The 22,625-nt window shown below is 27.4% G+C and overlaps 1 protein-coding gene across 1 annotated transcript; it reads right to left on the bottom strand.

The window, feature by feature from the left end:
• Nucleotides 1–3,086: 3,086 nt before the first annotated feature.
• LOC134828592 (uncharacterized) lies at nucleotides 3,087–15,396 on the bottom strand. Its single transcript, XM_063841571.1, has 6 exons — nucleotides 15,318–15,396; nucleotides 11,873–12,009; nucleotides 8,786–8,996; nucleotides 8,068–8,179; nucleotides 4,516–4,874; nucleotides 3,087–3,256 (listed from the first exon to the last, which is right to left on the bottom strand). Exons 1-6 carry the CDS (start codon nucleotides 15,394–15,396, stop codon nucleotides 3,087–3,089), a joined length of 1,068 nt encoding a protein of 355 aa, XP_063697641.1.
• Between the last annotated feature and the right edge of the window lie 7,229 nt (nucleotides 15,397–22,625).

The raw sequence follows: 22,625 nt of genomic DNA, 5'->3' as shown, positions 1-22,625 counted from the left end.
GTGAATAGAATATTTGACATATGAAAGGCACAAAATATTTTAAATTGATATTCGAAGGATCATATTTAATTACATGAAAATATTACATTTCTATCAGACCATTTCAATATTATTTTAACTTATTATTCACAAAAACTTTAAATCTTTAATCAAGATTCAAGACAAGTTTTAACAAGCTTTAACTTCGATACTTACCTCAAACTCCGACTACTCGAACTTTTAATATCCGTTTTTAAACTCTCTCGTAGTCACTGATTAGTCTATAATAAAATTAATTCTGACAAAGGAAAAATAACTTACCACCAGCCTTTGATCTTTTTTGCTCAACACTTTTCTCATTCAACTTTATCCTTTTACTGTTATTATTATTGTTGTCTATTTCGTTTCAAGGAATTTCTCTACCAATTAAAGACAACGAGTTCATCGAGAAATAAATTCTCTCTCATTAAATAATTTTGAATAAATTTATCATTTATCGCAAAGTTATTCGACCACAAAATCAGACAAAGAAGGGACCAAAATGATATTTCATTGACAATTTTAATACAAGAATTGTTTTATTTTATTATTATATTCTTATTATATTTCAGTTTTTTTTCTTACGTTTTCAGGTTTTTTTTATAATCATCGTAAAATAATAATATAATACAGAATATAACATTTAATCTATTTTCTTTTCTTCTTTTTTTATTATATACCTCTCTATGTTATAATAGATCTTTTTTACATTATTATTAACATTTTATTAGATTTTTTCTGTATTGTATGTTTTTAATATTTTTTTTATTATTATTATATGAATTTCTTTAAAATTTTCTTATTCTTTAACCATGATGATAATAATAATCATTATATGTATTAAGTATTATTACTTTTCGATTTTCTCCTGTTTTCTGGCTTCTCATTTTTGTAACAAAATTTATTTACTTCTTGTACTCTTTCTTTTCAATATTGTTTTGTTTTTTTTTGTTGTTTTTATTATTCACCGAATAAAAAGTCGTCAAAATTTGAAGAACGACCTTCATTTTTTTTATTTAAAAAACATTTATTTATATTTTTTTGTTTGGTTTCATTATTTATTTACTTATGATTTTTTTTAATGTTATTATTTTTATTATCAAATAAATTCTCCTATAATTTCTCAGGAAATCTCCTAGAGGTCGTTTAAAAAGAAGTTAAAATTAATTGAAAAAGAAAATCGTTTTGTGCAGATGTTGTTGACTTTCTTTTTATTATTATTTTTCTCTTTAATGCAAGATTTTGACTAATATTTATTTACAATTTCTGTACAAAAAATATAATTTTCTTTCGCTAAATCTTATTATATGTACAAAGAGTTTCTTACGTAAATTTTTTGAACAATTTAACGATATAAATGCAGATTCTGCAGATATACTTGAGAATGAAGATGAAGAAAAAAAAAGTAATAAAAATTGATGCGACAAATTTAATAACTAAGGAAGCACATTTTCTTTAATTTTTTCATGAATTTTATAAAAAAATATTTTTTTTTACCTTTTTGTATGTGAGACAAATTTTTGTCATTTAATGGAGACGCCTGGTACTTTTTTTCAACATTTGATGCAAATTCGAAGGAAATATTTGTTCAAGCAAGAAAAACATGATAATTGACCAGAATTCGTTGTAACCACAAAATTTTTGTTTCATTTCTTTTGTTCGAGAAATGTGGCTGTCATTAAAATGTTCAATATAAAAATTGGAAACTTAATTAAGAAAGTGTAACAAGAAGTTTAAAACAAAAAAAGGCATTGCCAAAAAAAAAAATCGCTTCCTATATATTAATGAAATTGGAACTTGTATGGCTTTAATTACTTTGCTCTTTTTGTTTTCTTTTGAATAAAACTTCTGTTTGTCATTTTTCTTTAAAATTGTAAAAAAATAAGTTTCGTTTCGATAGTTTTAAAATTTTTATTTAACAAATCGAAAATAATTAATTTTCCATAAAAAAATATTTTTCAAGTATTTTTAATGAATTTTAATTTTTTTATGAATATTTTTAAAAAAAATCTCAAATATTTTATAATTGCGAAACATTAATTTTTCACATTTTCCCAAATGAGTAAAAATCTAACGCGCGCGATGTTAACTTTTTCTCATATAAAGTTCGTCGAAGTAAAAACAATGAACGGAAAATGGAAGCAGATGCGTTGCTGTTTATTTCCTTTCTCGGTCCTATGTCTTGTTTTTTTGCTCCGCTAACAACATCTTTTGTTTTGTGCTAAATGAAAAAGTTTTTCGAGAAGACTTTTCGCACACATAAGACGAGCAAAAAAAAAAACTTTCGATACGCTAAGAATATTAAATTGAAACAAACAAAGCTTCGTTTTTATTTGTTTGTTTCGCAAATTTAATTTTTTTGACGCTTTTACGAGGAAAAAAAATCGCGGCGGGTCTGAAATATTCAAATGACACAGACAAAAAATCAAATAAAATTTTGCTCATCATCATTGTCAGCTAGCAGTCAAAAGCAGCGTGAATTTTGCTATAAACAAAAACATCGTCAGACATGCGTGTGATTCGCTGCATTTTACGCTGTGTGACAGAGAGCGAGTATATAAAGTAATTTAATGGCAAAAGTTTTTATTTGATTTGAAAACATTTTTTTAAAAAAATTTATTCTATTTTACCACAGCGATGAAATGATTTTTTTTTGTGCCTATTTGGAATTTGTGTGAATCAAACATATGTAGGAATGAAAACAATAAAATTTTTGTAACATCAACACTTAAATCGAGAGAGAGAGTGAATAATCTATTTTAAAATAAAGTATTTTGTGCAAAATAAACACTTTTTCCATTGAATTCATCGCCCTCGAGGACTTATTAACCCAGTTTATTTTTTAGTTTTATTTTTTTTAGCTAGCGACATTTTATTTTTTTTTTTGAACAAATATTTCCCGCTGTTTTCACGATTGTCAACCATGTTCGCACACAAAATAAAATAAAATTTAATTTAAATCCATGTGACATTTCTATTGTTTTTAGTTTAAAATCAGAGGTTTTAGCAAACACAAAATATTTTATCACTTACAATTACATTGTACAAATTATTTGTCAAAATTAATTTCATCTGCTCACATGACCTGCTATCGTTGTGTGGTGTACAAGTAGTACCGCTAACATTATTATCAAATTATAATTAATGATGTTTTTACAATTAATTGAGTTGGTATTTGATTTACTATCGTCATTGATTGAACTACGATTCGCATGTTGCATCGCTGCGGGCTTTTCACCTGTGAAATAGAAAATTAAGGGGATGGTATTACAAAATGTTAAACCAACAAATAATTTGTGTTGAGAGGGAAATTTTAGCTAAGAGCTTAATTTAATAGTTTGTTGATTTTAAATTAAATAATGAGAAATTTTGCACATTTAGACGAAAATTGAATTGAATTTATTTTTGCGTAACGTTATAACGTTTTCGATTTGAATATACATTTTAGGAAAATTTTTGATGATAGTTATCTACAAATTATTTTTGTGAAATAAAATATTTTAATGGATATGTTGAAAATTTTTTTTCTGCTTTAGTTTTTTTTTTCGTCTAATAAACACTAATTAAATTATAAAAGCAATTTAAATCTAAAAAGTCGAAAAATATTAAAATAATTAATTACTTTTCATTTATTTATTATTTAAAAATTTAAAAAAAAAATTAAATTAAAATAATATTTTTTTATTAATTATTAATGTAATTTAATTTTTTGAAATTAAAAATAATAAATTAATTTTATTTTTTTATAATTTTAAAAATTTTTCGGCCTTATTATTTTAATTTAATTTTTTGAAATTAAAAATAATAAATTAATTTTATTTTTTTATAATTTTAAAAATTTTTCTTAATTTTCCTAAAATGTTCCGTGCAGAAAAATTTCCATCAAATTAACTTTTTACATTAAACTTTGCGTAAACATTTTCTTCAACCAAAATTCGCGTTAAATGAAGAATGAGAATTTTCACCCTGAATTTAAAATAAAATTAATTTTATAACTTTTGTCTCGTACGTTTCCTCATCAAACAGAAAAAAAAATTAAGAGGAAAAATAAAATTAAGCCACGAAATTGCAAAATACAAAACACCTTGCATGCATACAGAACCCGTCTTCGACAAATATTTTGTGAATAAAATTCAATTAATTATGCTAATTAACCATAATTTAATATTCCTTCAACTTTCTATTAACTCTTCTTGGCGCGAAGCTTCCAAGCGTCGCCCTTAAAATACTTTGCGAGTATTTTTTATTTTAATATTTACTCGAAAAGTTGTGCAGACAGCACGAGAATGAGAAGAGATAAGATAATGTACTCATGGGCATTAAATGAAGCGAGTCTGCAATGGTAAGGTAAACTTTTTTTTTCTACTTGTAAATATTGCTAGTTTTCTTCGGTAAGAAGTTTCGATGCATTATCGTCGTTTGTCAAGTCGAAGCTTGGTTAAGAATGGGAGGAAGAAAAAAAAATATGAAGAAGGTAAATGAGCAAGTTAATATTACCTCTTAGCACATGAATTGTGATTGTCCCATTTCTTGCATTGGATGGTGAACAAGTGTAATTGCCGGCATGCTTAAAGTGAACTTCTCTAATTGACAGAATGCTCGTTGATGGCATAAGTAGACCGTTATTGTGATGTTGTTGCTGAACATTATTATGCTGTATCACAAAGTCTGCCGTTGGATGGTAGGACGATGGCAACAACTCAAGTGATGATGTTTCCTCAAGTGTTTCTAACGCATTTAACCTACTACTACTGCTAATTGAAGACTTGATTAACTCTTCGGGTAGCGGTGATTGAAATGACGTAACGGAATATCCGTCTTGCGTATCGTAGTTTACCATGCGGTCCTCGTGGTACCTGAAAAGAGTGCGGAAAAGAAGAAATTTATAGTAAAGTGGTTGAATGTAGAACGTGGAGTTTCATAATCAGTGATTTTTTCCACTTTACTACGGATTTTACGGTGCCTTATAGGTAAAAAAGAGGTCAGATTAACTCCTTAAGAGTGTTGATTCATTAATCACTCAAGAGGGTCAAATAGACCTCTTGGTCTGCGGATGACAAATTTTGTATGGAGTCAGATTTACCACTTTAAACTTTTACATGACCTCTATATGACCTTGAGAGATTATTTTAATCCCTTGAGAGGTTATTTCAATCTCTTTTGATATATCTCTTTAAGCAAAGGTATTAAAATAACCTCTCAATGAATAATAATAATCTCTCAAGGTCATATAGAGGTCGTGTTAAAACTTTGAAGCGGTTAATTTGAGTTAATTTTGAAGGGATAGGTTTAACTTCTCAAAGGACAAAACTAAACTCTTTAAGATGATAATTATCATCTCAAACCTCTTGAAGGATTACTTTTTAAGTCTGTAGATGAGAGTAGATGATCAAATCCAAAATTGATCCTTACAAGGTACTACATTAACGACTTAAGTGGTTAATATCACTCCTTTTTAATCCATTGGGCTGTTTTCTTCGTTTGCTCACACAATAAAAATCAACGAACGAGTGGTAATAAGAGTTAATCTAATTATCTTGTTAGAGAAATTGTTGAAACAAAGCCGACGACGATGAAGACAAAAAAAAAAGAAAAGGTAAATTGACATAATTTTTCATGTCCTTTTTGACTCCATTGTTCCGATGTCGTGCTCATTATCATTAAAATTTGATTAAGAAATTTCCTTCGTTTTTTTTTTGTTTTGTTATTTTTTTTTGCCATATGACAACTAACTAGAATTCCATGACTCACATCGATTTCCCGTCAATTTCTTTGTAAATATCCGACCCCTCAATTAGCTCCAGTGTCCTGTTGTGAACCCTTTTTATTGTCATGTGATTCCTTTGCTTGGTCATGGTTCCTGCAGAAAGGAACGGAAATTGTCCAGACCATAACAAAGGAACAAAAGGTTTCAATAACTCTAGTAATGTCACCATGGGGGATTGAATTTTTAAGAATTTCAATTCATTCATTGATATCCTTTTCATTCATCCATTCGATAATCAATCAAATCATATTTTCTCGAAAGAAACATATTTTATTTATTATTATTATTTTTTTACTCAAGTTTTTCCTTTGTGTTCTTTGAGCAGCCACATTAAAGTGAATGGACGGAGAAAAACACTCGTAATAGGCTCAGAAATGGTCACACAATGGACGAACAATAACAATATAAACTTGTAATGATAGGTTAAAGATTTTTTCTTTTCCTTTTTTTCTTCATCTCTCACTCTGTTTATATTGCAAGATGGCAAGGCACGAGTCGTAGTTCAGAAGAAAAACGTTCCTTTTCATTATTATTATTATTGCTTCTTTCATCTGTTATTCTAGGTCATATCAGGAGAAAATCATGAAATATGGATGTGTAAGCCTTTTTCGTCGTTCATTACGGGACAAATTTTTATACACGAGCACATGCGATATTAAGATCCAGCTGTGAACCAGCAGAGGTTGTGTCGGTAACTTTTTGTCGTCTGTGAAGATTGTTCTACGTTGATGGAAAATGACTTGTCTTTGGAAGATTTGGACAAAGAGATAAAAAGAAGTAAGAAGAAATGACATCTGTCATGAACAAGTGAATAGCCCGCATTTTGATTTTTTTTGTAAGAGTCTTTGAACTTTTAAACATCTTTACTTGAATTTAAAAATAATTGGAAAGTATTTGTTAAATTTTAATACATTTTTTTTACTTTTTAGAGCAAGTTTATTTTTTTTTATAATTAATAAATTTATGTAGCTTCAAAGAATTTTTTTTATATTTTTTAAAAAATTTTTTGATGAATTTCTTTATTTAATTTTGTCTTAATTTTTAACAATTTTTTTATAGTTTATATTTAATTTTTTTTTTTTTGAATTTTCAAATAGTTTTATAAAGCAAATAATTTTAAATTTAAAAAAATAAATAAAAATTTAAATTAAAAATAATTAATTTTAACCTATTTTTTTTTTTAATTTATTTTAATTCAATAATTTTTTTGAAATTAATATTTTTTAAACAATTTTTATATTTTTTTCTAAATATTGAACAAAAACTCTTACTGTAGCTCTTTTTCTATTTTTTTTTTATACTTACAGAGAGCATCAGATGAAAACTACTAAAACAAAATGTGAAACGTATCAAAAACTTTTTTTGTCTCGAGACTTTACCTAATAGTTATCTATCGTGATACATCAGAAAATGTTGTAAAGTCATCGACCATTCCCTTATCTTTTTTTTTTTGAACATTCCGTCTCCTCTTCTCAAACTTACAAAAAAAAACACAAAATTCTACAGAAAAAAAAAACAAATTACGTGACATTTCAAGAGTGAGAGCACACATACACCTATTTTATCAATTACACGAATCAATGAGACTGGATAAGCATTTCGACATATACGATGTTTGAAGAGCCCTTCAAGCAGTTCAAGAAATCGATATTTTTCATTCGAGTGTAAAGTGGACTTTTTTCCTCGGTTGTGCAAGCATGCTCGTGATTGACATGTGAGAGGTACATTGTAACATATTGTAGGACAACGTGATGGTTGGAAGGCTGTGTGAGTGAAAAAAGACGCAGAGGGAACCGAGATACATGACCAATGACACGGCACATTATTTAAAGGTAAATTTTTTTTTTCGTCTTTTCATGCGGGATTTTTTGGTGTGTTAGGTAACTTTTTTTTTGTCGAAAGTTGTTAGGTTGAAAAAAAAATTGAATGACGTTATAAAAAATTAAATTAAATTAATCTTCTTAGAAAATTTGGCAAATTATACTTTTTTCAATCAATTCAAAGGATTCGCTCTATTAGACGTTCAATGATGATTTTCAATTTTTTTTCATTTTTAACATGAAAAAGGAAAAATCAATGATTATCTAATTGCATGACATTGCTTGGTTTGGTTTTTATCACGAATTGTAAAGAATTTTCAATCAGTGTGAAAAATGTATATATTTTCGAGCCCATAAAAAATTTAAAGAAAAATAATTTTTTACAGTGAAAATTTTTTTTATTTGTTTAAAAAATTTTGAATGCAGAGAAAAAAAAATAAAAAATCAAATAAATTCACTTACCAGAAGACATACGTTGGATTTTCCGTTGCATGTTTCAGCTTGCACTCCAATCTTAATTGGGAACCTTCATCAATATGTAAATCGGGAGCACCCACAATTTCCGATATGGCCTCTGCATGGCGCAAATTCAAATAAATAAATAACAAATGTTAATAAAATTCAATAAAAAATTCAATTTATTTTTGTTGTTGTTGTTGTTGTGTTGAACAAACACACATAACGAAGCAAAAAAAAAGTTGTTCAGTTTTATTTTAATTGCACGACAAAAACATTGCAGAATTTATATTTTTAAAATGAAATTATTTTTGTTTTAAACGACAATCAATAAAAGCTGCATGGCGAAGAAATGTTTATTATTACCGAAGGGACACCTTTAAATGCGAGTCAAAAATAATTTTAATTTGATTTATTAATTTTAATTTCATGCAGCGGCTTTATGAATATGAATTTCTGGAATTTCAATAAATAAAAAAACATGATGAAAGCAGCGTTAAAACAAAGCACTCATTCTGCCTTTTGAAGTATTTAAAAAGCGTTAAAATTAAAATGCTCTTCTTGGGGTTTTATTGTAAGTAAAATTACATGAGATAACGCGTTTTTCCAAGAACACTCGAAAAAAAATTCAATTTTCATTCGTTGTTTTTTTTCTTTCTTTTTTTTGCCGTCGCGTAAAAAAAATGCAAAATACACCAAAAAAAAAATCCTGTCAATAACTCACCTACAACACTAAGCTGGACGAAAATTGATTGTACGGGATGCACGGATAACTGACACTCGTACCAACCTTCGTCATCCTGTCGGACATTCTTGATACGTAAAGCCCAGTGACCCATGTGTCGCGTATGCTCAACTAAAAATCGCTCATCGCTGCTGTACGTCGATAATCCAACTGTCAACAACTGATAATCCGTACGGCGAATCCATGACACCTGAAGATATATTAGCGAATGTGTGAGTGTGTGTTAAAAAAAAATTCTGTAGTTGGGATGTCGAACAACATGCAGATCAATAAATTTAAAACTCAACAACGGTACAAATTTATTTAAAATTAAAACTTTTTTTTTGTGTGTGTGACTTTCGTTTTGTTGCGGATTCGCTTTTTTTTGTTCGCGTGGTGCTGGTGGCATTTCCGATAAAAGTAAATGAAAAATTTTATTTTAATGATGAAATTGTCGTTCATCTTTCGAGTAGATAGCGAGGTAGAATATTTTTGGTAAAAATAGCTAACTTTGATATTTTAATTCTTTGGAATTTTATTTAAAAATTATTTAAAAAAATATTTATTAAAATTTTATTTATTTAAATATTTTATTTATGTTTTAAGACATTTAATTGTCATTTAAAAATTATTTTAAAATTAATTGAAAAATATTTTTAATTAAAATATTATTATTTAAATATTTTGTGAACAAAAGTTAGGTTTGAGAAATTTTTTTTTATTTTTATTAAAAATTATTTTTCTTAATTTTAATAAAGAATTTTTAATTTAATTTTTTATAAATATTATTTTAATTTAAAAATATTTTTTTTATCATTTTTTTTTATTTTATTAGGTAAAAGTTTTTAATTTACAATTTAAAAAAAAATAAATTAGTTAAATTAAATTTATAATTTAATAAATTAAATTTTATTTCAAGCAAATTTCACTATTTTTTTGTTTTAAATGAGTAAAAAAATATTTTTTAAAATATCTATAGTTTTTTTAAATAAAGCTCAATTAATTAAAAATAGTTCTTTCAAAAATTTCTTTTATTTTCTGTTTTCTTTGTTCAACAAAAATCCAGAAATTATAAATATTTTCATCGTTTCTTTTAAAAGAAAAATTTAAATTACGTGCAAAATTTTTTTGTCTCTTCACAATATATGAAAAATGAATTATTCATTTGCAATCTAAATTACATCTGAAAAATTTTTGCTGATAAAGTACGACACTTTTCTGTCATGTTTTTGGGAAATTAATGTCAGTTTGTCTTCTCCTGTCTTTGTTTTTTTTTGTCGTTATGCATGTGGCATACATTTGTAAGTCTAATGTAATTTTTCTGTCAGCCAACCTGGTGTGTGTTTGCGTATCCTGGGTCTGTCTCACCGTTAAAAAAAATCTCCGAAAAGAAGAGTTGAGACGAAGAAACATAAAATGTCAATCTAAAGTTTTAATAATGCGTCGTCAAATGCGAAAACTGATCCCGGGCAACTTTTAAATCTCCATCACTGACGAAAAAATAATAAAACGAGAATTTTATTATAAGAAATAAGTTTCTTTTTGTTTTACTTTTTTTTCTCTCTCTCTCTCCGGAAACATCGGCAAAAACTCTGTGACGTTACAGAATAAAGCTCATGTGGTAAAAATGTGATTTGTTAGAAAAAAAGTTTTTAGAATTTTATTTCCATTGCTTCACACGAGTTGTTATGCAATTTTACTAAAACCTAAAAATTTTTGCTGTTTATTCTCTGTGGACACCCGATGACAAGTAGACTGTGATTTTTTTTCCAAACGTAATCCTTTTTTTGTAGGTAAGTTTTATTAAAGAGAGTGCTGGAAAAACAGAGACAAAAGACTTTCTTTCCGGTTCCGTTCATAATTTTGAATAATTTTCTCCTCTCTAGGTCTTATTTTTATTATTTTAAAATAAATGTGTCTGGTGAGTTTTTTAAGTTTGAAGAAAAAAACAGCAATCTCTTACAAAACCTGAATAAAACAAAAGCACTGAAGGATGTCATGTTAAAGTAGAACAAAGTGTGTGATATAAAATAAAACCGGAAAAAGTTTGACTACCATACTTTTTTTTGCAGTTGAATGAAAAACGAGAAAAAAATGTAACAAATCAAATGGGAACAAATCTTTATCAACATCAACATGGTATCTGGTCTCGTTTTTTCTGCTGTAGTTTGGAAAAAAAAAGTTGATATAAAAAACTTGTTGAAAAATTGAACGTGGTTGGAAAAAGAAGTATTGAATTTGTAACGAAGATTTGTGGAAATTTTATTATCAAAATTTGCTTTTTTTTTGCTTTTTAATGGTATTTGGTTGTTGCTATGTAGCAATTTTGTTAAAATTTAACAAATCTTTCGACAATCAAAGTTGATGCAGAGATGTAACTGAATAAGTTTAAAATTTAAAAAAAATATTTTTTAATTACTAAATAAAAATAAAAAATTAAACAATTTAAAATAAAAAAGAATAGGCAAATGAATTAATTTTTTAAAGTTTTTTTTTTTAATTTTATTTTTAACTAATTTTATTAAATTTTTAAAATAAATAAAATTAAATTTAATTATTTTTAAATTTAAATTGTTTAATTTTTTATTTATAAATATTTAAAAAAAATCAAACTTTCTTAATTAAAAATTTCTCTTTAATATAAAAAAAAGAAAATATTTTTTTCTAAGAATTTTTTGTGACCTTGATAATTTTTTTGATTAACTTCTCCTACACCTCTGGTGAGAACTAAATCATTTAAATTTCTTTGACTTTTATCATCAACATCATCTTTTGATATCCAAATTTCTTTTTTTCTCTCCATATTTTATTTTTCTAAATTGAATTTCTTTGAAAACTAAATCCTTCGTTCTCTTACGTAACGACACAATTTTTTCCTTTTTCACCATTAATCTAATATTTTATTTATTTGTTTACCTTTAATTCGTTTTAGAGGAACGCCGTAATTATTTACCGGAGAAAAAAGCAAAATAATATTGACTTTTGTCAGACTTGCCACACCACACCACCATTCAAAACGATGATGGACAAAAATTTCCTCAAAAGAACGTAATTCAAAGTAAATATTATTAACGAGGCTTCTCTTACCGTCGCTGGCGATGTCAATCGAACGGTACACGGCAGAATTGCCATTCCTCCCATCTGGGCAGTGATTCGTGTGTTGTTACGCGTTATAAAAGTCTCATGATGTCCGCCAAAGTGATTTTCGTGGCTGTTGGATTTGTCTGAAAGGAAAAATAAAAGGTTAAAAGTTAAAAATTAATTGCATTTGCAGCAGGAAAAATTAAAAGTCTTGGAAGAAGTAAAAAACAAAGGAAAGTAATTATTTTTGTTCGCCTTGTTTTCCGTTACAGATACACGCATATTTATTATTAACCTACATTTTTCGTTATTTTTTACATTATCATCATTCATTTTCATTCATTTTTGTTGTAAAAACATCAGCTTGTGTGTGGGGGTCGAAGAGCACAAGACACATTACCACGATGAATTATTGCGATCTAGATTCCTGTGATTACTTATGAACATTTAATCACATGATTAATTACCTTAATTATGAGTTGCCCTATCGGCACGCTTATACGTTGAGAAAAATAACGAGAATTTTTCTTCATTGTCTGAAGTTTCTTTGTCATTCGAGCTGCTTTAGACAAAACGCTTCATTTTCCGATAAATTCCTGCTTTGTGTGATAATCTAGTTAATTCATTTTGTCCTATTATGAGGTAAACACAAGCAGGACATGTACACTTTGTCATCAATGAACTGAAGGTTTAATTTTATTATTTTATAAATAATAACAGACAAATTGGATTCATTATGTTTTTGTATACAGGGCAAGATAATGTCGTGCAGTGATACTGACGCGACATTTGTCTTGACACAATAATGGACCGCTTGACGTTTATAATTGATTTTTTGTGTAGGTCTTCGAATCCTAGGTCAACAAATTTTTACTTGAAAGGTCACAAATCAATCAATGTTAACTTTTTACGACATCATGACGTAGTTGAAGAAAGATTCTGAGAATTAAATTTCTTTAAATTATAGAAAATTGCAATGATTGGATTTCAACATAAATATGATCTTTTGAATCAGCTACAAGCTACAAAAAATCCAGCTTGAAAGGAAATTTCCGTGTTTCTCGCTTTGCTGACTCAGTAGCAAATAATCACATTTTACGATGATCGATCGATTAGATAAATATAAATTGGTAATTAAATGAGGATAAGGCTCTCTTCGTACAAAGCACAAACGATTTAGTACTAATATGCGGTTGATGAACAAAGTAGCCATGTCCGGGTAATTTAAGCATTTGAATAAAATCGGTAATTTTGTCATTACCTAACTTTTGTAATCATCTGTCGTAATGCGTGATTGATACAGTTAACTGCAGGAGTGAATGAAAAGAAGAACTAATCGTTATTCAATTGGAACATTTTTCTGCTCTAATTGCTGATATAGTACTAAACTGGAATGAAGATAGAAGGTAAAATTTTAATGATAGGGTTTTTTTTTGTAATGAAAAAAGTGATAAAAGTTTTATTTCCTTTTCCAAACTAGAAGCGGGCGGGAGGAGTTCCAACCATCAATGTGAAAAAAGAGAGTTCAATTAAATGAGGGTTTTAAAATTCCGGGTTTTCGGAATATTAATTAAAATTTACAGGTAAGATTTTTTTTTTAAATATTTTTCTTGTTGATCTTTATTAATTTCAGGTCAATGAAAAGCAATCTAATTTTTTTTCTGCAAGAAGCTTCAAGAAGAAAATCCGTCAAAAATTTGACATGAATAAAATTAGTAATAGTATACGAGCAAAGTCACAAAGCCGCCTATTTTTCTCAATTTTGTTAGGAACAAGCTAAGTCTATTTTTTACATGGCGAGTTTTCAGATGAGTTTTTAAATGAAACTCAAGGTGCACCACCGTCTTGTTCACTGTTTAGCTTATATGTTAACGAAATCGTGAAATTTGTGACTAAATGCAAGATAAATCTCTTTGCGGATGATACGCTTCTATGAACTAATTTTATGAAAGTGAAAAAATTCCTGGATATGTTTAAGTTAAAATTGAATGTCAGTAAAACAAAGTTTATGATTTTTGAAGATGAAAAAAACGAACCTACTGAATTGATTTTACACGATGAAGTAATTGAACGGATAAAGACCATCCAAAGACTCCTTGGGAATCATTATAGACGAAGAATTGAATATGAAAGAGAAATACTGGGATAAAAAAGACAACAAAGGTACTTTCTCGATAAAACTGTGACTCTTGTGTTCGTTAAATTCATTTCTACCGGAACAGATACTCTAACCATTTTGTTAAAAACATCAGCCATAATTGATTCCTCTAATCATTTGGATATCTGTTCGAAAACTATCTAAAACTGCTTAATAGAAAAATTTAAACTCACAATAATAAATAGGTTTTGTTGAAAAAAATAAATCAAATCAGTTCACCCGATATTTCGTTATCCGACACTAAACTCTCCATTTCATAGTAAAAGAGGAAAGGAAAGTTCGCCTTTCATTTTAAAGTTTTTAACATTTAAGAATTAATTGAAGGTGATTTTTATGCCAAACAGGGCGTCAGTACAACTTTCTTAAAAAATACAAAACTTTTACACACAGAAAAAGTTTGCGTCACGGCCTTGAGCCGCAACTCAAAAGTCCTTGAACCGTATACCTTTAAGTATTTAAAACATTCCTGATATTATATTATACATAATTAACACAGCGAAAAAAAAATGATGACCCATCATCATCAACGTAATCGCGCGCGGTATTACCAGTTGACTTGACACGGTTTGTTACGCGATGTGTCGACATCATGTTAAAATAATTATAATGATTATGAAAAATCTGCTAAACTATTCTCTCTTTTTCCCTAATTTTCTCCTCGTTGCATAACGAAGAAGGAGGCTCACGCGAAAAAAAAAATTGTAGTTAAAAAAAATTAGGTTGAGCACTGAAGATAAATTAATTATAAAACATGTCTGGCAGCCCGGCGGACCAGCGTGAGAAAGAAAGAGTCGTACATATTGTTGCGTGTTCAGCTATTTAAACATTTTGGTTGAAAGGGTTTTTTTGTTATATTTTTCGCGCGACGACGACGAGGATACGTGTAGAGTGGCTGGCACGCCAACGATGCGCTCTTTATGGTATTTTATATAAAATAAATGATTATGCCACGACTGCCGTCACCGCTACACTTGAATAATTATAATGAGTATTGCTTCAGCTCTGGTTTGGCATTCGCTCGCTTGCATGCCCGCTGCTTGCTTGGCACGACAAAAATTGAAAATGTTCATTTTTTTTCTGTGTGTGAAGAAACGCTGCGTTGTTAGAACAATTCACATAATTATTATTTATGTGTGACTCGGTGCTTTTAAAAAAACACAAAAACAGCGGAAAATGAAATAAGTTTTATGTAAATTATAGGTTTGGAGGTGATGGAATGTTTAGAAAAATTATTTTTCATAAAATTAATTGTAGCTTCGGGCGAAATAAGGTTTTTTTTTTATTTCAACTCACCTGAATAAGGATCTCCATCCGCACAAGTAATAACAATTAATATAACTGTCCAGATATTTATGTTATGATAGTACGCCATAATTTTACGCTATCTATGTTTTTTTTTTAAATTTCTATATTTTATGCAATAAAATTTTAGTCGCCTACACTTTTCCACTAAACCCGTAAAATTGTGAAAATTTCATCTTTCCTTTTGAACTTTATCGCTACGATAATTATTTCATTTTATTGGTTTCGTTTTCATCGTATCACATATCGGACTACCATCTGCTCTGATTTTAATTGTCTTTGCTGCTGTTGCCGCTGCTGCTGACAAAACACAATTCTACGAACGGTTTCGTATCAATTTTGAACTGTAATAAAAACCCAAAGCGAATTGCGAAACAAAAGGATATTCTTTTCAAAATGTTATTCCTTTTGTTTTCGGCTTCTGGTTTTTCTGTATAAACGCTCGTTTTCTGTTTTTGTCGTTGCGCTGATCCAATTTCACTCGTTTTTATGTATTTTGTGTAAATATTTTCCACTTTGACTGGTTTTCGGTTTTATAAAATTTTCCTTTGTCACAGAATTTTGTTTTGTTGTTAATTCCGAAAATTTCTAGCTTTTTGCCTTTTCATTCACGGTTTTCCTTGCGGATCAAAATTACAAATCCAAAGTGTGTATCAAATATTAAAATAACAATAATTTTGATTGCGAGATGCTACAGAGGAATTATGTTACGCGTTGTTCAACGGCACAGATAGGTAATTAAGGTAATGGAAGTGAGTCATTTTAATTTTTAAATTTTATGAATTAATGATAATCCTTTGAGTTTTTTTCCTTTTTTTTCTTTTGTTGCTTGTTTTAAATGTAATTCTTCATGACACGTTGGCACTTTTCACGGATTTGGCACAAATGTTACAACTTCCTGAAATGAAAAAAAAGAGAAAATAAAAGAATTATTACAAAAGTTTTAAATTCTTTTAGGAAGATGGTCCAGTTGAAGTATTATAAATAATGTAATGACCCAAATAATAATCTTGCAATCCATAAAAAAAGTCGTTAAAACGTTCTTTTTTAACTTTAGCTCTCGTCGTAATGCTCTCATCATCATCATGCTGGGTGTTAAATTTATTACAACATGAAATGGCTTGAGCACTCAGTGAAAGTACATTGCAATGAGAATTAAGCATAATTAAGAAATCACGGAAGAAAACACTTTTCCTTAAATATACTCACAAACAAACGAAATTACAAAAATAAAAACAATGGGTGAAAGTTGTCGTGTAAAAAAATTATTTGAGCGCATTTTTAATATTTTTATAAATTTTAAATAATTAAATTTATTCAACTTTAATTTAAAAATTTAATATTTAAAAATATATAAATATTTAATAAATACTTATTTTTTAATTAATGAAAATATATTAAATAATTATAATTTATGTTAAAATTGAAACCTTATTTAATATTATTTTTCTTAATTTTTTAAAATCTAAATAAATTAATTAATTTAAGTTAAAGTTTGAATAAAATTTAAATTTTTTTTTTAAATGTATTTAATTTAATTTTTTATTTAATTCAATATTTATTCAAAAATTAATTTATAATCATTTTCTTTTAAGTTTAAAAATATAATTATTTTATTAATATTTTTTTTCTAATTTTAATAAACAAATAATTTTTTTTATTTTATATGATTAAAATATTTATGATATTTTTTAAATCCAAAAAACAACTAAGTTAAGATATTTTGTATTTTTTAAATTATATAATTAATTTAAAAACGTAAAAAATTGTTTAATTAATTTTTTTGAAAATTTTTAAAGGCAGACAAAAACGTAAAATTTTTCTCAAAAACCCTTCAAAAAATATGTTGAAAAAAAATAAAAGCTGTTCGTGCTACTGCTGTTGCTGCTGTTTTTCCTTGCCACTCTTCATGCACCTTGTTACAAAAATATGTTATTCCAAAAAGTTTTATGATATATTTTTATTATTATTATGTTACATCTCCGTTTTTTCCGTCGACGTCGTCTTGTGTTGTTGCTGTTTTTATGAAAAAGGAACTTCACTACAAGCATCCTTTTTTTCTCATCCGCAAGGAAAAAAGCAGTGCGTGTTTTGCGAATCTCTATTTTTCTCTTCATGTTAGAATTCACGCAGTGGAAAGAATGTTGCTGGGAAATCATGTTGTTGTTGATATTAAAAAATAACCAACACGAAAAAGGGAAATCTTATAATTTAGACAGACAGTTGGCCGAGTTTTTATCTTTTTTTATATTCGTTTATTTTGCAAAATAAAGCAGTAGATTATCACTTTTTTATAGTGGCTTAGAAATTTAAGACACGTGCCACTAAATTTTGGTTGTTTTTAAACTTTTTGTAATTTTGCGAGAAATTCACTCTGATTGGTCTCAAGTGTTCATTTCTCTATTTTCGAAAAAATGCGTCGCATTAATGTTTCTGTCTAGTTTTTTCGATTTGTGTAATCTAGTGAATCATGTGCGTGTAAAACAACCTAATTTTATGTTATTTCGCCTAATTATTTGTGTTGTACATAAATGGACATAAAAGAATCCCCCAAGCACAAATAAACATTTTATTGCAGGTATTTGATACTCGCCTACTAACTAGTCCGGGAGCAGAAAAAAAAGTTTATTACTCTCGTTAACTAACTTGGCTTAGGTGCACAGTCACACACACACACCTTTGACACACGCAACCTTCGGCTAACAGACTGCGGCAATAAAATCATCAAAACAAATTCCTTTACTTCATTTTATTTTAACAATAAATGTTGTACATGCACACAGAAGAAAGCAGGTGCCTTCATCGTGATAAAATATAACAAAAGCGAATTTTTTTTTGAATCACACTCAATCTTTTGCGTTTATTTATGCCCTTTGCTCAGCAAACTGAGGAGAAAGCGGTGTGTATGAGATAGAGAATGGAACATTTTTCTTCACGACAATAAATTTTATTGCGCGCTAGCCCGAGTTTTGTAACATGACACGCCACTAATTTTTGTATTTTTTTTTTTTTGTTAAATCTTGATTGTCACCTTGCCGGAAAATCCGTGAAATTGCGTTTGTGTTTGTGATTTTGTTCAGTGGCGGATTTATGTTGAAATTTTTTTTTATGAAATTTTTTTTTTCTCAAAAAGTTTGAATTTTTAATTTAACAAAGTTTTTTGTTTAATTTGAATTTTCTTAAATTTTTATTATTTTTTATACATCTCATATTTTATGTGTTTCAAATTTTATTCATCCTTCAAAAAATTATTAAAATTTCCATTTAAATGTTAAAATGAATAAAATTAATGTAAATAAGAATAAATAAATTAAGAATGAATTGGAATTTTAAAATTAATAAAAACTTTGATTAATTTTTTTTATTTTTTTATTTTATTTTAAAGGAATTTAAAAAATTTATAGAATGAAATATTTTATAACATCAGAAAATATTTTTCAAATTTCTTAAAATATTTTTATTATTTAATTTTTTTTAAATTAAAAGTTTTTTCTATTTTTGCCATATATAATAAATTTTAACGAGGGCGCCCAAAAATTAATCAAAAAGTTTTTGCAACAAATATAAACGAAATGGCTTCCCGATAATCCAAATTTTTTTAAAATTTTTGTTAATCGCCTATGCATTTCAAAAGATGCAAAAATCCAATGACGCCGAGCAAAAAAAAAAGTTAATTTTTAATAAAAAATTAAAACCATTTTTTTGGTTTTTTAATAATTTTCAAAATATTGAAAATTTTTTATCTAAAAAAATTAATTTTTTAAAAAAATTTTTTAAAATTAAAAAAAAATATTTTTTGAAATTTAGGCCAAATGAAAATCAAAAATGAATTCTGCCCCATCATAAAAAAAATTTGGGGCAAAAAAAAAAAATTAAAAATTTTTGATACCGTTATTTTTAAGAAATTTTTTAAGAAGTTAAAATTTTCAATTTTACTGATTTTTGATAACAATGAAAAATATTTGAACTTGAAGATACAAATATTTTTTTTTTGAAATTATTTTTTTATTTTAAAACAGTTTTTTTATGAAATTTTTTTCTTTAAACTTTAATATCTATTTTCTATCTATTTTAAATCAGAAAATCCTTATGTATTTGACCTCAAAAAAAATAAAATAATATTAAACAATTTTTTTTTATAATTTCATTAATTCTTTTTCATAAGTTAAAGAAAAAAAAATTAAATTCCGCCTCTGTCTCTACCAAAAAATTTGACAACTTCATAAACCGCTTAGAAGCTCGTGTTTAGCGAGAAATAAGTAGGTTAAACCTCAAGTTTGCACTTGTTGATTCGCACTGTTTTTAATTTCATTCGCAGCAGAAAGTAATGAGAATTAAATGAGACATCGACGGGCGGTCTACCATTGTCTCGTCATTTCTATTCGCATAATAAAAAAACCACAGAAAAAATTATCAGAATTCCCGATGCTTAATGATTATTGTATTTATTTTTTTCACCGCATGAATTTCAAAATAATTCACCGGATCTCATTACGCGTCGCCCACAAAACTGAAAAAAAAAATTCAAACCGACATCATTAAAAACTTTGATGCGCATAAAATTTATTTGCAACGATAAAAGTTTGACACAATGAAATTATAGGAAACCAATAATGACAAACCTTTTTTCATTATTTTCATATCTGTGAAATGTAACCAACGACGTGCCACAAACTAGAATTGAATTACACACGAATGAGTGTCAAGCCGACTCTCCGCACTTTAGTTTCATAATGGTGTTATTTTATAATTAGGATGTGTCGCGTCGTTGCTTTGCATTTTACACCGAACGTAAATAAAAATGAAACGCGTTCAAGTATCGTTGTCGTGTGATGGAAAATGTGTAAACAGTAATTAGTTGGGTGAAAAGTGATGTGTTAGTAAATTTATTTATTTTTTTTGTTACTTTTTCATTAATTGTAAACCAACAAATGCCGCACATTTGTTGTTTGTGGTTTCGAAATAATTTAATAAAATTTTCGAACGAGTTAATTTACGCAGTGAATGAAGTGACGTCGTCGTTGTTGGAGGGTTCTCTGCAACACTTTAATTGATACTGTCATGGAGAAAACGTGTTTTTGAGTTATTTTAAGAAAACGTGTTTAGTCCCTTTCACATCGTCATCTTTGCCACCCAAAAGGTTGACAAGTCTCCTCCGAGACAAGTGTGCTTGCGTGTGTTCATGCCTTCAGTTCGTGTCAACATGGATATTATCTCGAAACATATCCCGTCACCTAATAAAGTTCTTACAGTGTGTGACAGTTATTTGCACAAGAAGTACGCACGAGAGCAGCAAACAGGAGGCAAAATATGATAAATTATTATCATGACATAACCTTTGGATGTTAGCATGTACGTCGATGACAAAATGTTCCGTTCTTGCTTCAATAAATATGTATTGAGGAAATTTGACAGCGAATGGGGGTTGGAGGTGATAGGGGTAAGAAATCTGTCAATATGGGAGAGTATTTACGGGAATTATTGGGGGAATTACAAGTTAAATTTTTGGTACTGAGTTACTTTAAGAAACTGTTTGTATTGGAACAACTTGTTGAACAAACTATTTAAATGTTTAAAATGTTATGTTACCGTAATTTAGATAATTCTAATAAAAAAAATCCGTTACAAATTCAAAAAATGCTAATAATTAATGGAACATCAATTTTGAAGTTAATAGAACAACAATTTTCCATTAATTTTTTGATTTTTTTAGCATTTTAGCAATAAATTAATAAAATAATTTTTTCTTAAAGTTTTTGTTAAAAATATTGAAAAATTTCGAAATTTCGTTAAAAATTCAAAAGTTTTTCGTAAAAATGTTAATAGAACGAATTTTAAAACCTATTTTCGTTAATAGAACGGATTATTTTTTTCCATAAGAATTATCTTATGAATAATTTAGAAGCAACCTCTAAAAATCACATTTTTGTTTTATTTTTTTTTTTAAACGATATTTTATAAATTTTAAAAATTTAAGTCGCTATTTGACTTTTTATAAAACATGAAATCAAAATTATTATACTCAAGCTTCATTTAAAGTCAAATTTTTCTCAAAAAAAATTTTTTATAACAATTTTTAAAAATAATAAAAAAAATATAATTAAAAAAAAAATAAATATTTCATTTTATTAAAAAAAATACTTAAAATGTTAAAAACTTATTCAGAAAAAAAAAAATATAAAAAATGATTTTAAAAAAGAAAAAAATAAATGAGTTCAAACCAAATTTTAAAATCTTAAAAATGATTTAAATTATTTTAGATTTTTATTTTCAAATTTAAGCATTATTAAAAAATTTTAGTCTTTAGCTTTTAGACAAATTTTTCATAATGAAAATTAATATACCAAATAAAATATAAGAAGCAAAAAATTCGATTGATATTATGGATTTAATGGATTTATGGATAAAATAAAATAAAAACAAATATTTAATTTAAAAAAAAAAATCAAACGAAAAATTAATATAAAAAAATGATAAAAAATGAATAAAAATTTCCGTGGCTAAAGAAGATAGTAAGTAAATATATTTTTCAAAAAAAAAAAAAAAAAAAAAAAAAAAAACAGTGAGAAAAATAAGAAATTTTAATAAAATTGAAGCTTTTTACATATTTTATTCTATTAAATTACCTCAATAATATTTTATGTAACATTTTTCTCATTTTTACGTCAAAAAATCGTAAAAATTCATATTCAAAATTGTATGACATTTATAAATGTAATTTCGTATTGACACCACCATCAACCTTACTTATTTCTATTTTTACACGAAAAAAAGTAAAATAAATCTCCACAGGACGTCAAAACTAAATATGTATAAAAATATATTGATCGTTCGTCTTTCATCGTCTAGCCATTTCCGCACTGCATGTCCATCGCACATTGCATGAATTTTTGCCGTGAAAAGAGGCCAATCACTTCCGTTCTCACACCGACACGTTGTTACAACTAAAAACGGAACCAAATTTGATTACAATCATCAATGAATGGCAAAATTCCGTTGTTTTGGTATCCGTATCGCGCGCGCGAGGTGCTGTGGCATGGCGCAAATAAAACACAGCAGGATCGCATATGTCTCGAAGTTTATAGTAGTTTCGGTGGTAGGCGATGCGGCGGTGGCTTCGATCCAAGTTACAACGTTAGTTAACTACATATGTTGTTGTATGTAATAATCATAACGTATGATAAATAAATAAAGGGAGGAAAACCTTCCTTCCGCAATTTTTCGGTAATCGTCTTACTACAACTATATACTCTTGGCATGGCACAACAAAATCTAACAGTATACGAATATTTTTCCGGC

The sequence above is a fragment of the Culicoides brevitarsis genome, chromosome 2 (genome assembly GCF_036172545.1).
Source record: "Culicoides brevitarsis isolate CSIRO-B50_1 chromosome 2, AGI_CSIRO_Cbre_v1, whole genome shotgun sequence".
NCBI lineage: Eukaryota > Metazoa > Arthropoda > Insecta > Diptera > Ceratopogonidae > Culicoides > Culicoides brevitarsis.
This window is presented reverse-complemented; position numbering and strand designations above follow the sequence as displayed.